Source organism: Myxocyprinus asiaticus, chromosome 26 (genome assembly GCF_019703515.2).
Source record: "Myxocyprinus asiaticus isolate MX2 ecotype Aquarium Trade chromosome 26, UBuf_Myxa_2, whole genome shotgun sequence".
Classification (NCBI taxonomy): Eukaryota; Metazoa; Chordata; class Actinopteri; order Cypriniformes; family Catostomidae; genus Myxocyprinus; species Myxocyprinus asiaticus.
The window spans coordinates 43372898-43389004 of NC_059369.1; the positions used below are offsets into that span (position 1 = coordinate 43372898).

Consider the following 16107-nt stretch of genomic DNA (forward strand, 5'->3'; position numbering starts at 1 on the left):
GCTCACACAGAATTATTTCCCTTTGGCATGACAGTCTGAGACTAACTGTTTTACTAACAACAGTGGCAGATTTAGGCATGGGCGACATGGGCAGTTGCCCAGGGTGGCATCTTGTGGGGGGCGTGCACGATGCACCCACACAGACAACTCCCCCCCCCGGTCAACAATTTTGGGGGCGTGTTGAAGTGGGTTTCGCACAAGGCGCCATACAATCACACCCACCCTCCCACCCCTGGTCAACAACTTTGGAGGTGTGCTGAAGCAGGTTTCGCCCAAGGCGCCATACAAGCTAGAACTGCTACTGACTAACAACATGACATTTCTTGCTTAATCATTGTGAGGTATGTGATGAAAGAGCAAAATCTTACGATGCAACCGTTTATTTGCACAGAACTGCAGTTAAATGTGTACATCAGAAATACAATATTTCCATATAAAATCAGTTTAAAAATGTAAAGAAAAAAATCGAATAATAATTTAAGTCTCGTTCAGATTTGACTATTCTATACATTTCAAGTATGGTTTATAATGTTTATACTATACAGACAATAACACATGTACTTTTCTGTCAAGAGGTATCACTATTACAACATAAAAAAAAATATAAATAATACTAACAAAACAAATTTCATACAAGGCAAATTTCTATCTCTCAGAATTTTGCAACGGTTTGAATCTTCGTGGTTGCAAACACACACACACACACACACACACACACACACATATATGATCTCACACACACACACACACACACACACACACACACACACACACACACATATATGATCTCACACACACACACACACACACACACACACACACTTCATGGTCGATTTCATGATGGCTCATTTAATGACTGTTCGAAGAAGGCTCTGTTAGAATACTCCATGAGCGGCACACGCTCTCCCAGCACAGCGTCTCTGAAATTACGTCGTCTCCATGCATACACAATACTGTTCATGAAACCCTGCAGTGACACTGACAGCGCCTGTACAGCAGCCGATATATTCCACACAATTAATAAGTATGTGAATAATATCCATTTCATAACACTTGAAAAATCAAGTAAACAGTAAACTTTCACAAATACTGTGTGTTTAATCCTTAATCTATATCAGCTGATATCGGTTAATCAAACATGTTTTACCTGTATGACATACAGAGGGAAGAGATTTTTTATTCTGGGTGAAGTGAATGAGAGACAGATCAGAAGAAGAGCTGGTAAAAAAGAAGAAGGAAAAGAGAAATCAGCATTTCAAACATTGTTATGCACATTAGGGAATGACATAAATGGATTGGAACAAGTTCTTTTGTGACTTTAAGCTTCTGTGTTTATGTGTGGACAGTAAAGATGCACGCCGCTGTGTGTGTTTTTATTGTACTGACCTGGTGCCCAGCAGAAGATGATAACAAGGATCATGTATCGAGCTGACGACCAAATACCACCTGGATGTTTCTGAGACATTGTGAACATGCTTGCGTTCTCATAATGTCTATAACTGCTCTCTAACTTACAGTACACCACCTGCGGTGAAAGAGAATTTCAACAGAATTTGTACACTAACACCACACTTAAAATGTCTATGCATTAGATAAATATCAAACCAAGTAGCATGTATTTTTTTAAAGAAAGATAGCAAAACTTTAAGAGAATTAAAACAGAAGTTTGTTAGGTTTAAATTGATAAAACAATAGATTCAGTTCAGAAAGTATTGTGACGCTTTCTAGAAACATTTTCTTTATATTTCAGCAGTCATCCCATATTTCCATCGGCTGTCTGGAATCAGAACTAGCAATGCCGATTCGTGAATGAATCATTCTTTTGAGTCGGTTCTTTTTCAGTGAATTGGCCAAACGGTTAGCAAAACTTTACATTTTCGATTCAGTCTGATTTGTTTGGACCGCTCACTCAATACAGAAAACAGGACCGCGATGTTTTTCCAATTGTATTCCTATGTAAACAAGCACTAGATGGACGTCTTTGACCGTTGCTTCGCACCTCGCTGTGCTTTCAGCATCTTGCGCATGAGCACCACGTTTTTTAGACCCCGTGTCAAGTTAAAAAGAACTTCAACCAGACTGATCTCATTAACATTACGTGACCGTGGCAACACTTTTGCAAAACATAATTACATGCTTCATTGCACGTTTCGCTGCAGTTTCTCAGTGAAATGTCCAGTGGGGGGCGCCAAAAGCGAGTAAAATTATGTTGTAATCAGATGAGGTTTTTAAGGTGAATATTAGATGGAGGTTTAAATGAGTAAAACGTACCTCCCTAACCTAAAACTTCAACCTATCTGATAGTGTCCTAAAAGCAAATGCACCATGAATAGCACAATTTCTGAAGCAGCTACACTATATTGCCAAAAGTATTCGCTCACCCATCCAAATAATTGAATTCAGGTGTTCCAATCACTCCCATGGCCACAGGTGTATAAAATGAAGCACCTAGGCATGCAGACTGCTTCTACAAACATTTGTGAAAGAATGGGCCGCTCTCAGGAGCTCAGTGAATTCCAGCATGGTACTGTGATAGGATGCCACCTGTGCAACAAGTCCAGTCGTGAAATTTCCTCGCTACTAAATATTCCACAGTCAACTGTCAGTGGTATTATAACAAAGTGGAAGTGATTGGGAATGACAGCAACTCAGCCACGAAGTGGTAGGCCACATAAAATGACAGAGCGGGGTCAGCGGATGCTGAGGCGCATAGTGCGCAGAGGTCGCCAACTTTCTGCAGAGTCAATCGCTACAGACCTCCAAAGTTCATGTGGCCTTCAGATTAGCTCAAGAACAGTGCGTAGAGAGCTTCATGGAATGGGTTTCCATGGCCGAGCAGCTGCATGCAAGCCATACATCACCAAGTGCAATGCAAAGCGTCGGATGCAGTGGTGTAAAGCACGCCACCACTGGACTCTAGAGCAGTGGAGACGCGTTCTCTGGAGTGACGAATCACGCTTCTCCATCTGGCAATCTGATGGACGAGTCTGGGTTTGGCGGTTGCCAGGAGAACGGTACTTGTCTGACTGCATTGTGCCAACTGTGAAGTTTGGTGGAGGGGGGATTATGGTGTGGGGTTGTTTTTCAGGAGCTGGGCTTGGCCCCTTAGTTCCAGTGAAAGGAACTCTGAATGCTTCAGCATACCAAGAGATTTTGGACAATTCCATGCTCCCAACTTTGTGGGAACAGTTTGGGGATGGCCCCTTCCTGTTCCAACATGACTGCGCACCAGTGCACAAAGCAAGGTCCATAAAGACATGGATGAGCGAGTTTGGTGTGGAAGAACTTGACTGGCCTGCACAGAGTCCTGACCTCAACCCGATAGAGCACCTTTGGGATGAATTAGAGCGAAGACTGCGAGCCAGGCCTTCTCGTCCAACATCAGTGTCTGACCTCACAAATGCGCTTCTGGAAGAATGGTCAAAAATTCCCATAAACACACTCCTAAACCTTGTGGAAAGCCTTCCCAGAAGAGTTGAAGCTGTTATAGTTCATATGCATCTAAAGGCAGATGAGCGAATACTTTTGGCAACATAGTGTATGTCATTTCATGTCGCTTCTATGACACTTCCATCTAACGTGTGAACCACGTTCTTCCGAATCTAAAGTCCAGCGCTCTGTCAGGCGAGATACCGTACAAGCTAATCACATAGAAATAAGTGTGTAAATGTAGGTGAATCTGTAATACAAGCGTTAAAATGTGTCATTTTACAAATGATGCGTTAAATGTTTCTTAACCATAACATAGCAGTGTGTGAGTAATAGTGCAACAAATACGAGTTTATAAAGTTACAATCAGCTGTTGTATCTGTGATTTGTGTGAAAGTGAATAAAACGCACAGTTATTGTTGCGCCTCTAGTGTTCATTTCACCAGGAAACTGCGGCAAAACATAGAATGCGGCTCGTAAAAGTCAGTTTGCGAATATTTAGTATATTTAGTTATAGAAACGTTCATTCTATGAGACTAGGTTGACTTTAAAGGTGTTGTTAGTTACGTTTGTGTACTCACTGTGCAGCTGATGATGACGATCAGCACACTGCTGAGAGTGAAAACTCTAATGAACTCGGCGTGATCTGCATCCTATTGGACAAAAGATAGGATGATGGTAATAGCTTCAGGGTTGAATTATCACAACTGTACAGAGTTTATTTGTGCCCTGTAGTGTCTGTACATTGCTCACCACAGTTGTGCAGGTGTCATTTGTCATATGCAGGAAAAGAATGCAGCTGAAAAGGAAACAGACAGGGGCTTAGTAAAATAACACACATAAACACACACACACACACACACACACACACACACACACACACTCACTTACAGATGCGTATTCTCACCTGTTGCAGGACCTGGCAGTGGGCCATCCTCTGCTGTGTGCATTGGGATTGTATGCTGGCATGAGAGTAGCTTGCATAAGTTTGACAGTTTTTACATAGATGATGAATCCAATAATTGGAACAAGCCTGTAGAAATACAGTTCACACAAAACAATTAATTGAATGCACATCTACTATGATGAACATGTTTTCAACTACGGAGTTCAAAGTCATTTTGATATTTTGTCTGGGGCTTAAAGTAAACCATTTAATGTGGTGTAACGGTTTAGAGACAGTAAACAAAAATCAAAGTCTTATTAAAAGCTGAAATTCTTGAAAAAATAAATGTTGGCATAAGTAGTGCAAAATAATATTTTTTATTTTTTTATTTTACAATTTTATTTTAAAATATAAATAATGTTTAAAAAAAGTTTTTCCAACAAAACAAAGCATGTGGCAAATAAATAAATAAATAAATAAATAAATATCCCATTTTTTTTTTTTTTTTTTTTTTTTTTTTTTGTGTGAAGTAAAAAAATAAAAAAAATCTTTTGAGGTTTTTATGAAAAGAACACATTTTGTTCAGGTCATATGGAAAAACCCTGAGAAAACTTTTTGATATTCATGACTCAAAAATTCATGATATTTGTAAAAATATTTTTCACCTTGAAAAATATGTTTGAAAACTTATATGAAATTAATGATTAAGTTGTGTACAATCTCATGTATTCAGCGTGCAAGGAAAGTATTTTAATGCCTTTTACTTACACCACATGACATTTTTAAAGTCATTAAATCATTTTATGCATTTAATTTTTTTAGAAAATGCTATAAGTGTTTTTTACTATTGTAAAACCAACATGGACACAAAGATTAGATTTCTAAAAACTTTAAACATTTCAAATTTGTATCACCTCGGGCAACTTCGTCAATGACCCATAGACATTGCAATCAATGTAATGCAAAAAGTACTGTTATTTTCTCACATTAACAAATAGTGTGATCCGGAACTCATATTCCATTTCTGTATATTGCATTTATGAAAGCTAAGAAGCTGAACTACTCACCACACAATAATATAGAAGAGACAAAACCTCTTCCTTCTGCGTATTATCTGTGGAAATGGATGGAGTAAAAATGAGTACATTAGAATTACACTGTATAGCTACAAATAATTGTTATTTTCTGAAGAAAATGCCACAAATTCTAGGGGCTTTTTAACGTGTTGCTATGCGGTTGCTAAGGTGTTCTGGGTGCTTCCTACTCAAAGGAACCCACCTCTAAGTCTCTTTGATATTCTGGTCCCTATGTATGATTTGGGTCCCAATGTAGGATATAGGAATAAATTGGGGCGTGTAGGATTATTTCCACCTGTGTTATCGTCAGCCAACCAACCAAAAATCACAATGCCTATCTCTAAAGTAAAAGTAGACCAGTGTCAGTATTCTGGATTTTATTTTAAGGGGTTTTTTACCTTTACAAGAGCACATGTTTTCTAATTATATATATATATAAAAAGTCAAATACTTCAATTTAATGCATTTATTTGCATAATTCTCTGAGTAATATCTTATGTTCCATGCAATAATATGAATGCAGAATAGAAAATTATGGGGGCATTTTTTCTGTGTCCACAATGTGAATTTTGGGGGCATTTTTGTCACTTTCTGTGCCATTTTTGCCCCAAGCCCCATTCATTTCTGACACTTTAGTACATACACCTCTCCTTAACAAGCCGCACAATGCCAGAAAAATAGTAAAACTGCCACTTCATGAACTACAATAAATCATAATGCATGAATCAGAAACACACTGCAAAGAGTTAACTGTATGTGAATGTCACTGAAGAAAGAAAAATAAGGGAGGAATGTTGCACAGCCTGACTGATCCCAGATTTCATTGGCTGAAGCTTGCAGGCTCCGTCAAACTGACGTGTCAGCAGATGTTCATTACTGTCATATTAGGCAATAGCAGTGACATTGGTTTGATTTTTGAAACATGTGACAGAAAGTGTGAGAGTGTCCCTCTCAACCCTGCTCACCTGGTTTTCAAACCCCTCCTCCTCTGCTTTTTCCCTCCAAACTTGAAACGCATGTGCTGACTCACAGGCGTAAATGATGACAAGCAGAAAAGAGACGCAGTAGAATGTCTAGAAAAAGAGAGAGAAAGTTAATGCTTACAGAACTTTACAATGATGAGATCAAACTGCCACGACAAAAGAAAATCTGTCAAAAGTTTGGACACACTTGACTGAATATACTGTATGTTTCTCATGATCCTAAAGACCTGTTGATTTTAAGGTTTATGCTTAAATACTTGAAATTAGTTTAAACTGATTTGTAGTTGATGAGTTGGGCTGGATATAGCCATGGAAAAGCAGTCAACAAGCGCCCATCATCATACATGTGAACTCCTTTCATACTGTTTCACGAGTTCACTGGTTCTGGAGCGCATTAAAGGGATAGTTCTCCCAAAAATAAAAATCATCTCATTATTAACACTTACTTAATGATATCCCAGGTGTGTATGACTTACTTTCTTCACCAGAACACATTTAAGAAAAATAGAAAAATATCTCAGCTCAGAAGGTCCTTAAAATGCCAAATCAGACTTTTGAAGCTCCAAAAATCACAGACAGTCAGTATAAACGTCATCGGTACGACTCCAGCAGTTAAATTAATGTCTTCTAAAGTGACATGATCACTTTTGGTGCAAAAAATATAAATATCTATGTACTTTTTAATTATAATCCAATGCTTCTGGTCAGCTGCACGAGAGGTGGAGTTCACGAGGTCTCTCGTGTGACATATTCGCGTTTACTTAATCCATTTGAGTAAGGTCTACATTAATATTTTTTGTAGCACTGATTAAACTGGCTATGAGATTTCCATTTCCCAGCATGCTTTACAGGGGACTGGATGGTGTGAACAAATGTTGAAACTAAGTGTTATTTTATGCATTTTTGGGCAAAATGAGTTTTGTTCATGTTTACTGTTCTGTTTTTGTTTGGCTGGAGTTTGGGGGGGGGGTAACCATTGTGGTGAAAACTGGTGCTTGTACTTTGGTTGAGGATGGACTTACACTTTTAAGTGATGTTTGATTTGATTTGAATGCTGTTTAGCTCTTTAAGCAGTTGCTATCAAACCAGGGGCGAACTGGGAAGAGAAATCGGCCCGGGATTTGACATAGAAACTGGCCCGTGGGGGGAGGTGGGGGATTGCTGTCCTTTTCTGCATATTGCTTCCCCCTTTGGCATATCGTTGCACCATTTTGTGGCCTGTTCTGCATAACTCGGCGGCCCAGTTCAGCCCGTTTTCGTGGCCGGCCTACAGGGAAAAGTCCCGGTTCTCCCGATGGCCTGTCCGCCCCTGTATTAAACCGACCGTACAGTTGCTCACCTGGCATATACTAACGATTACATTTTTTTTGGACAAACATAAGACAATTAATTAAATAAACCTTAGTGAATCAATAAAATTAAGTTGGACCAACATAAAAAAATTAAGTTAGATGAATATAATAAAGTTGCGTTAAACCAACTATATTGCATTGATTTGACCTAATCCAACAAAATTATGTTGGCTCAATTAAATGAAATAGATTAAATTGCTTGTAAAAACTTTCTCAAATTCAATTAAGTAAGGGCAATGACTTTTTTGAATGCACTTGCGTCAGTTCTCGTGTGTTTCAAATGCCAATGCAATTAGGTCACACGTGCGTACCACTTCTGACCGGAAGCATGATTTAGAGTTAAAAACGTATTAAAATATTTATCTTTTTCGCACCAAAACGATCGTGCCGCTTTTATGTGACGTTTATGCTGACTATCTGTGATTTTTGGAGCTTCAATAGTCTGATCACAGTCCAATTGCATTTTAAGGACCTACTGAGCTGAGATAGTATGTCATACACGTCTGGGATATCATGAGGGTGAGTAAATGATGAGAGAATTTTCATTTTTGGGTGAACTATCCCTTAAAGGTAAACGTATTTTGTGTGCTGTCCATAACGGCCGGCTCGAGCACAGGACTGGGGTTAAGCTCTGAGATCCACCCTCTGGACGATCTGACTAAAGCAAGAAATAGAAAGACAGTTTTTAAATAATTGGTATAGGCGTTATGAAATATAAAGGTGGAGATGGGGAGGAGGAGGGATGCCGGAAGAATCATCAAGGGTGTGAGGAAAGCAGCCGCTTATATATCCTTGGGATATGACCCATGCTTGGAGTAAAAGGCCCCCAGAGTGGTTGATATAGTAGATATGGGGGCAATAGTTATAGGGAAAAATGTGTCAACTTATGCAATTACTTTGAAGACCTCAAGATTATGATACATTAAGATATTCAAAATAACCACTTCAAAAAATGTTGCATTGTTTCCTGTTAATTTAAATCACCTTTGACATCAAGGGCTCTATTTTTGTGAGTGTGCAACGTGCAACGTCTGTGCGCTACGTCTTATCCAGTTTTCGTGAGAGCGCTAATTCTATGTGCAATAGTGTTTGCACTATCTCTGGGTGCATGCACGCAAACTGTGGGTGTACTGTATGTTACCCACAATCAGAACTGAGCGTAAATCCAAATCCTGACAAGTATCATGTTTTCCATGCATATAAAAGGAGCGTGTCACTGTCATAGGAATATACCTGACATTCAACAAGGCGCAGTTAATACTCAAAAGAACATAAGTCCATATTTCTATTCTTCTAATTCATTGCATACAGTCCATTTACAATACCAACTCCTTATGAATGTGCCGTCTTTGTTTATATCACTGGTGCTTGACAGGGAATATGTAATACTTTATATAATATATACTACACTATAATATAATAATAATACTACATAATAGGATGCAGACGGTGCAGTTACCAGAGAAGAACCTCTGAATTAAATTGCACTTGACCCACCCCATTAGCGCATTCCTCAAACAAATTCGCCAAACCATCTGTGCTTAGCTCTAGTGCTCTTCAAATAGGGCCCCAAGTATTCAGTAAAAGTACTCACTATAACACAAGTATTCTATAAACAAATGAATCTCAGTTGTGATCGTATCAGTCAATGTGAGCCCACTTTGAACATTTGTCTGTACAGTTTTAGCCCCTGTAAAAGGGGGCTCTCCTTTCACTTATTGGACAGTTCTTGAAAAACTTTTGATTTAATCAGCCTGTGCAAAACTGAAAATGAAAAATAAGTATTTTGATGTGATCTTTTCAGGGATTCTCATTAGCTACGTAAATTTACAACAATTTAAAAGTTAATAAATATTAGATCAGACTACCTAAAAATCAACGTTTAGACACTGCACGCGATGACCTCGTGGATCAGGAACATGTTAGCAGTGCACAGTGACAAACAGGTATTTAAGACAGTCCTGTGGTAGTTTTTGTTGCTATTTACAGTAGTGTTTTGGGAACAAATTAAATCAAAAGTTCCTTTTACCACAGGGGTGCCTGTAGCCCCATTGTACCCTATTAATAAATACTTCCCTTACTTAGTTTGCCGACCTCTTTCATTCTATGTAAGTAATAAACTTCTGTTCGTACTGTACCACTAAGTCAGCTCTGTCAAATGAGTGTTTTATAGGGAGGTACATGACTCAAGTTTTTCTGTATACGCATTTATGACTCCTTTCAATCGTTTTATAGCTGCACACAGTAATAAAGGAAAAGACTGTATAAATGCTCGATCTGTAACTCAACACCAACTTCTCACTCTGAGGATGACAGTGCATTTCTCATCTACTCAAGGAATTTGTTACATAAGGGCAATGATGTTAATCAGCAAATGCATCAGAACCTGTTCTATAAGGTGTTCTACTGATTGGAAAGCCCTACAGGAAATTCTCTGAAGCAAGAAACCTCGAGAGTCTGTGTTACAGTAATTGAACCAAAGAGAAAGAACCTTCTTAAATGTGCAATATGTAAAACCTCATAAATGTGCATTATGTGGTAAGTAACATCTAAATAAACTGGTTTGATTCAAGTCAGACATATACAGTAATTTAACACCACTGAATCAACCCGAATACATTAGGTGACACCAACAAAATACATTTTAAGGGTTGGATCGGGTAAAAGTTGTTGCCACTCTTTACAGTGTACAGCAGCATGATAAAAGACACTAATGTTCAATAAATTGTTACATTTATCATTAGGACTATGCTATTTTTCTGCCTAGTAATATTGTTCATTAGACTAATTATCAGCTGTTTACAGTTGTCAAGCAATGTAGAGGCATTAATATAGAGAGTTTGCATGCACAGGTGTGTGTTTTACAAGCATTTTCCAACAGGTTTGAACATGGCTCATCCAATCAGAATTTAGTTGAACCATAATTTTGTGGTACTAAGTGTCCTTAGTAGTTTGATGTGTGTTTCTCTGTCAGTGTTTTCTCACCAAAGATAAAGGCAATCCATTATTGCAGAACCATTCACTTCTTGGCAAATTTTCATAGGATAGGAAGTTAATTAAGACGGTCCCCATCAAAACAAGTGAAGCCAGGAAATCTGCCAGGGCCAGCTGGAGAAGAGGTTTAGCCTACAACACAAAAACATAACTTTCAGTACCTTTAGCACAAGTTGTCCAATGAAGCATTAAAGGGAACGTACTGCATATTTGCGAATGAGGAGGCCAGATTCAATGAGACTGCTGAAGCAATATTTATGAAGTGATGAACTTATCTGGAAAAACCTTGTTCTAAAGGAGAGAGTTGTAAGCTGTGATGTAATCAGAAGGTTTAGTTTTCACTCATAGCCTGTGTGTGTGTACACTGGCACACTATGAGCTAATATTGACCCTCACTGTTGACTTTTGCAACAATAGTGCAGAACATATTTGGTCTGCGTGTGATTCACCTGGGGAATGTAGATCTGGGAATGTGCAGCCGTTAGACCGTTCAAAATGATGTGTTTCTATTGGAATCCCCAAATCAGCTGGAACTCAAGTGGGATTTTTATGTGCCTGTTTAGACCTTCATCAAATTTCAATTTTGCATATTCACATACACCGATTTCAAGTACGATGGCAATGATTTTCTCTCTCCAAATCTCTTTCATCTCTCTGTTACTCAGTGAGTGACTCACCTGTTCATTGAGATGTCTTCTCTTTATGATAGACACGACCATGACAGAACAGCTACCAATCAAACTGCAACAGAAAGAAAAAGTCATCCAAGCATTAATATCAGATAATCCACTACGAATGTGTCTAGAATAATAACACTGCAGATTTAGAAAAAGACCTATATAATAAACCAGATATCTATTTCCTGAAGCAAATTTGAGTGTTTTTAAGACAGCAAAATAATAGAAAATGTTGAGGAAGCTGATGTTTTAGGCTTTTGCTCTGTGAAAATGAAGAGAACCACGACATATGCAACTTATCTGCAGTGCAAAAACAGCAGATTGTTAATAAATAAATGCAAATAAATGCAAGAAAGAAGATCAATCACAATTCAGTATGTAAATATAGAAAATATTTGAATATTTGATCTGTCAAGGGAAAACTTTAAACTAAAATGTCCTCAAAAGAAACTAGACCTAAGGCTGAAATTCTCTATAGTTTGAATGGAGCAATGAAAACCCTAAAAAGCTGACTCAATTGAATTGTGTAATGGCGTCTCCAAAACTTGTGTAATTATGTCAACTTAACTTGTAGAATGAACTTAACTTTTTAAGTAAAGGCAACTAGAGGCAAGTAGACTTAAATCTTAAGATTTGCTATTTTAATGTTGTTGTTTCAACTTAAGAATTTTAACTGAACTGACTCAAATTTAGGTCATACAGTAACACAGCTTATATAATGAAGGTCATAACTGATTCTAGATCAGTTATTAGATAAATGTAATTCTCCTCTGATATGCATATACTGTATATCTTCTGTTGCACATACACGAGGAGAACTGAGATAGTGTTAAAGGAATATTCCGGGTTCAGCTCAATCGACAGCATTTGTGGCATGATGTTGATTACCACAAAATTAATTTCGACTCGTCCCTCCTTTTCTTTAAAAAAAGAGGTTACATTGAGGCACTTACAATGGAAGTCAATGGGGCCAATTTTTGGAGGGTTTAAAAGCAGAAATGTGAAGCTTATAATTAAATAAAAGCACTTACATTCATTCTTCTGTTAAAACTTGTGTATTATATGAGCTGTAAAGTTGTTAAAATGGTCATTTTTACAGTCATTTTAGGGTTCGTTGACATTAAATCATAACGGCAAGGTTTACACAGACAAGGTTATTTAGTGATTTTATCACACTAAAATCATGTCGACACACATATTGTTTAAGTTTTGTGGCTATACTTTTGAAACAGTGAGTATTTTAACGTTCAAAAATTGTCTCCCATTTACTTCAATTGTAAGTGCCTCAATGTAACACAGATTTTTGCTTTTTTTTAAAGAAAAGGAGGGATGAGTCAAAATTAATTTTTGTGGTAAATATTCCTTTAACAGGGTCCAACTTGACCAAAGGGGTCACAGATCACCTTAATGGTGACATCACATGAAACAACTAATTGCAACAAAACCTCATAAATAATACTACAAAAACCTAAAACCTCTATAAATTCTTATTAACAACTATTTAAATGGCCCAAACTTGACATTGTAAGTAATGTTTAATTAAGACCAGTTTCAGAGTCAATATTAGGGTTTACACTGAGTCTGTACATTGAGTGGCTGAATGAATTTACTGAAACATTTGCTTGTGGTTACCATTTTTGATCAGGAAGGCTGTACAGTAGCTTTGTTGGTTTTGGTTTAGATCTGTATTTGTATCTGTATGTTTTTCACAATGGTGCATTTGTGTGCTTAACCTGGATGTCTCAACTGAGAGAAAAACGTGAGATTACATCTGTAACATGAATACATCACATGAACTCAGCGCTCTCGTGAAGCTACTGGAAGCGATGGTTTGTAGTTAAAAAGTACTTAAATATTTATCTTTCTTCACACCAAAAGTGATCGTGATGCTTTAGAAGACATTAATTTAACCACTGGAGTCGTATGGATGACGTTTATGCAGACTATCTGTTCTTTTTGGAGCTTCAAAAGTCAAATCTCCATTCACTTGCATTTTAAGGACCTACTGAGCTGAGATATTTCTCTATTTTTCTTCAAATGTGTGCTGGTGAAGAAAGAAAGTCATACACATCTGGGATATCATGAGGGTGAGTAAATGATGACCAATATACCAATACATTTAGACATTACCACATGAAGCACATTTTTTTGCTTAACATTTAAGCAACTCCGTTAACAGAGTTCTTTGAGAAATATCAAAACAGTCCTGCATTGCAAACATTGTGACTTTCTGACCCACTTTTATCCCAAGTTCAAAATGAGCATGAGTACATGGGGCAGATTGCTGTCCAAGGGGTCAGTCTGGAATTTGGGTAGGGGATCATGGATCAGGGTGCCATGAGTTAACGTGACTTCACATGTCAAATGGAAATTCCTAAAATCATCTTGCAGGAGTCACGTTGCAAGTTAGGCAAGTTACTCCTTATCAAATGCATAACTTAAAACCGTAAGCACTAGTTTCTTTTTGTTTAACACTGTGTGTTGAAGGAGAACCTTTCTTTTATTGGCGCACCTTTAATGCATTATAAATGTGTTTCATTAAGCATACATATTCAATGTGGGCATTGAACATTTCAAATTTCCTTAAAACTGGAATGTTTTTCTCACCTTAAACTTAAAGACGAGATGTATATCCAAGACAAAGCAGTAATCTGTGGAAATGAAGAAAAAGAAATAACCTAATCAGATCAAAAGTGGGACAGTAATCAAAGTATCTAAGTATCAGAATAAAGTAATGCTGTTGTTGGCTTGTTATACCAGTTGTTTTTTTCCATGTACTTCAGGTGTGCAAAGTGATTCATTACCTTTTCGTCCCCCGATCCACCAGAGTCCATGTCGCCTGTGTGTGTATATGTGTGCTGAGGAAACATCTTTATTCTGTTATCTACATGCCAGATCTGTGTTGTTTTATCATGTACAGCAGCTCTCTGACTGCAAGCTTTCGTCTCACCTGGACGTTGAACCTCAGCTCTGATCATGTGGTGTCTGTAGTCTCACCTGTACTGGCGCTTGCTTTCATCATAACTATGTGCCCTGTGGGAGAAACCATGATGTTTTACATTACAGAACTTGGACCATGGCCAAGTTTTGTGTATACATGGAGATATAACATAGAAGACAAGCTCCTTGGGAACACTTTGTTATAATTTAATGATAACATTTAAAGACATTATTAAAAATATATAATGCTTAAAAGAAAAATGCTTTCTTGTTAAAATAGTAAGAAATGTCAAAAAAATTAATAAATAAATAAATTTATTTTCATGCTTTGATATTGAGTAATATATTGAGTTATCTTTAATAAAATAAAAAACTAAATATTTTCGGTTTTTATTAATTTAATTTGGTTAAAGAATACACAATTCAGTTTGATGGATTCAATGAGTAAATGACTAAATGAGTGTATCATAAATTTAAAAGAATTATCGACAAATGCATTTTTGCAAAATACGTTTATTTATTTATTTTTATTATTTTTTGGGGGGGATTTTCTCCCCTTTTCTCCCCAATTTGGAACGCCCAATTCCCAATGTGCTCTAAGTCCTCATGGTGGCATAGTGACTCACCTCAATCCGGGTGGCAGAGGATGAATCTCAGTTGCCTCCGTGTCTGAGACCATCAATCTGCACATCTTATCACGTGACTTGTTGAGCGCGTTACCATGGAGACGTAGCGCGTGTGGAGGCCCACGCTATTCTCCACGATCCACGCACAACTTACCACGTGCCCCACCGAGAGCGAGAACCACATTACAGCGACCACGAGGAGGTTACCCCATGTGACTCTACCCTCCCTAGCAACCGGGCCAGTTTGGTTGCTTAGGAGACCTGGCTGGAGTCACTCAGCACGCCAAGGGTGGTAGTCAGCGTCTTTACTCGCTGAGCTACCCTGGGCCCCCGCAAAATACGTTATATTTACATTTTAATACATTAAATGAATAAAAATAAGAACACATTCTTATTTTGTACTTGTTTATTATATGTTGTATTAGGCTGGCACCTTGCTGTATATTCCCTATACTGTTTCTATTTTAAATAAACAGCATAACAGGAAATGTATTCGAATGTACTATGCATGAATGTCATTGCATTAGAAAAAGATATAATCTACACATCTACAAATGACACAAGCAAATCATACAAGACCTTTTCTCAAAACTAACTTCACTATTTTAGCCATTATTGCAATTTTTTAACCAACTGATGCAGAGGTGATTTATGACATTAGTTACCCTAAACTTCACACATTATAACCAGAGGTGTAGTTCATCACATTAACTGGACATGTTTCACTGATGTTTGACTACCAGAAAAGTCCAAATACTAAATATGCATTGTCTTATTAATTTTTTTTAACCTTTTGTTTTTAAAGGGTACGTGTGCTTTCTTTCTTTCTTTCTTTCTTTCTTTTTAAATAAAAATAAAATGCTGCATGATTTGATATTTTGTTATCTTTTCATACATTTTTAAGTAGGGCTTAAGTGTCCAGATACTTTTTGATGCCACTGTATATGAACTTCTACTCTGTTAAACATCATATAATGTTTGTTAATGACTTAATTAAAGTGACTATGAAGTGTTACTAAACGTCTTTCTCTCCTTGTTCTTTCTGCATGTTTAACCCCCTGTTGCTTTGCTTTGGCATTGCTGATTATCTACCTTAAAGTAGGCTACTAAAGTTTAACTGGTATTCCTCCAAAACAGATACTCA

At 37.5% G+C, this 16107-nt stretch overlaps 1 protein-coding gene across 3 annotated transcripts; it reads right to left on the bottom strand.

Annotated features, from left to right (window-relative positions):
- Positions 1-238: 238 nt before the first annotated feature.
- On the bottom strand, positions 239-14504 carry LOC127417009 (transmembrane protein 116-like). Of its 3 annotated transcripts, none has more exons than XM_051656679.1 (13): positions 14348-14504; positions 14202-14255; positions 14005-14048; positions 11398-11461; positions 10712-10852; positions 6357-6464; positions 5383-5429; positions 4337-4462; positions 4183-4228; positions 4011-4082; positions 1387-1525; positions 1148-1218; positions 239-988 (listed from the first exon to the last, which is right to left on the bottom strand). In XM_051656679.1, exons 2-13 carry the CDS (start codon positions 14229-14231, stop codon positions 836-838), a joined length of 1041 nt encoding a protein of 346 aa, XP_051512639.1. In that variant the 5' UTR covers positions 14232-14255; positions 14348-14504; the 3' UTR covers positions 239-835. The 3 variants fall into 3 exon arrangements, with proteins under 3 accessions (XP_051512639.1, XP_051512638.1, XP_051512637.1); XM_051656678.1 differs by having other exon boundaries at positions 14202-14267; XM_051656677.1 differs by having other exon boundaries at positions 14202-14504.
- Positions 14505-16107: the final 1603 nt, after the last annotated feature.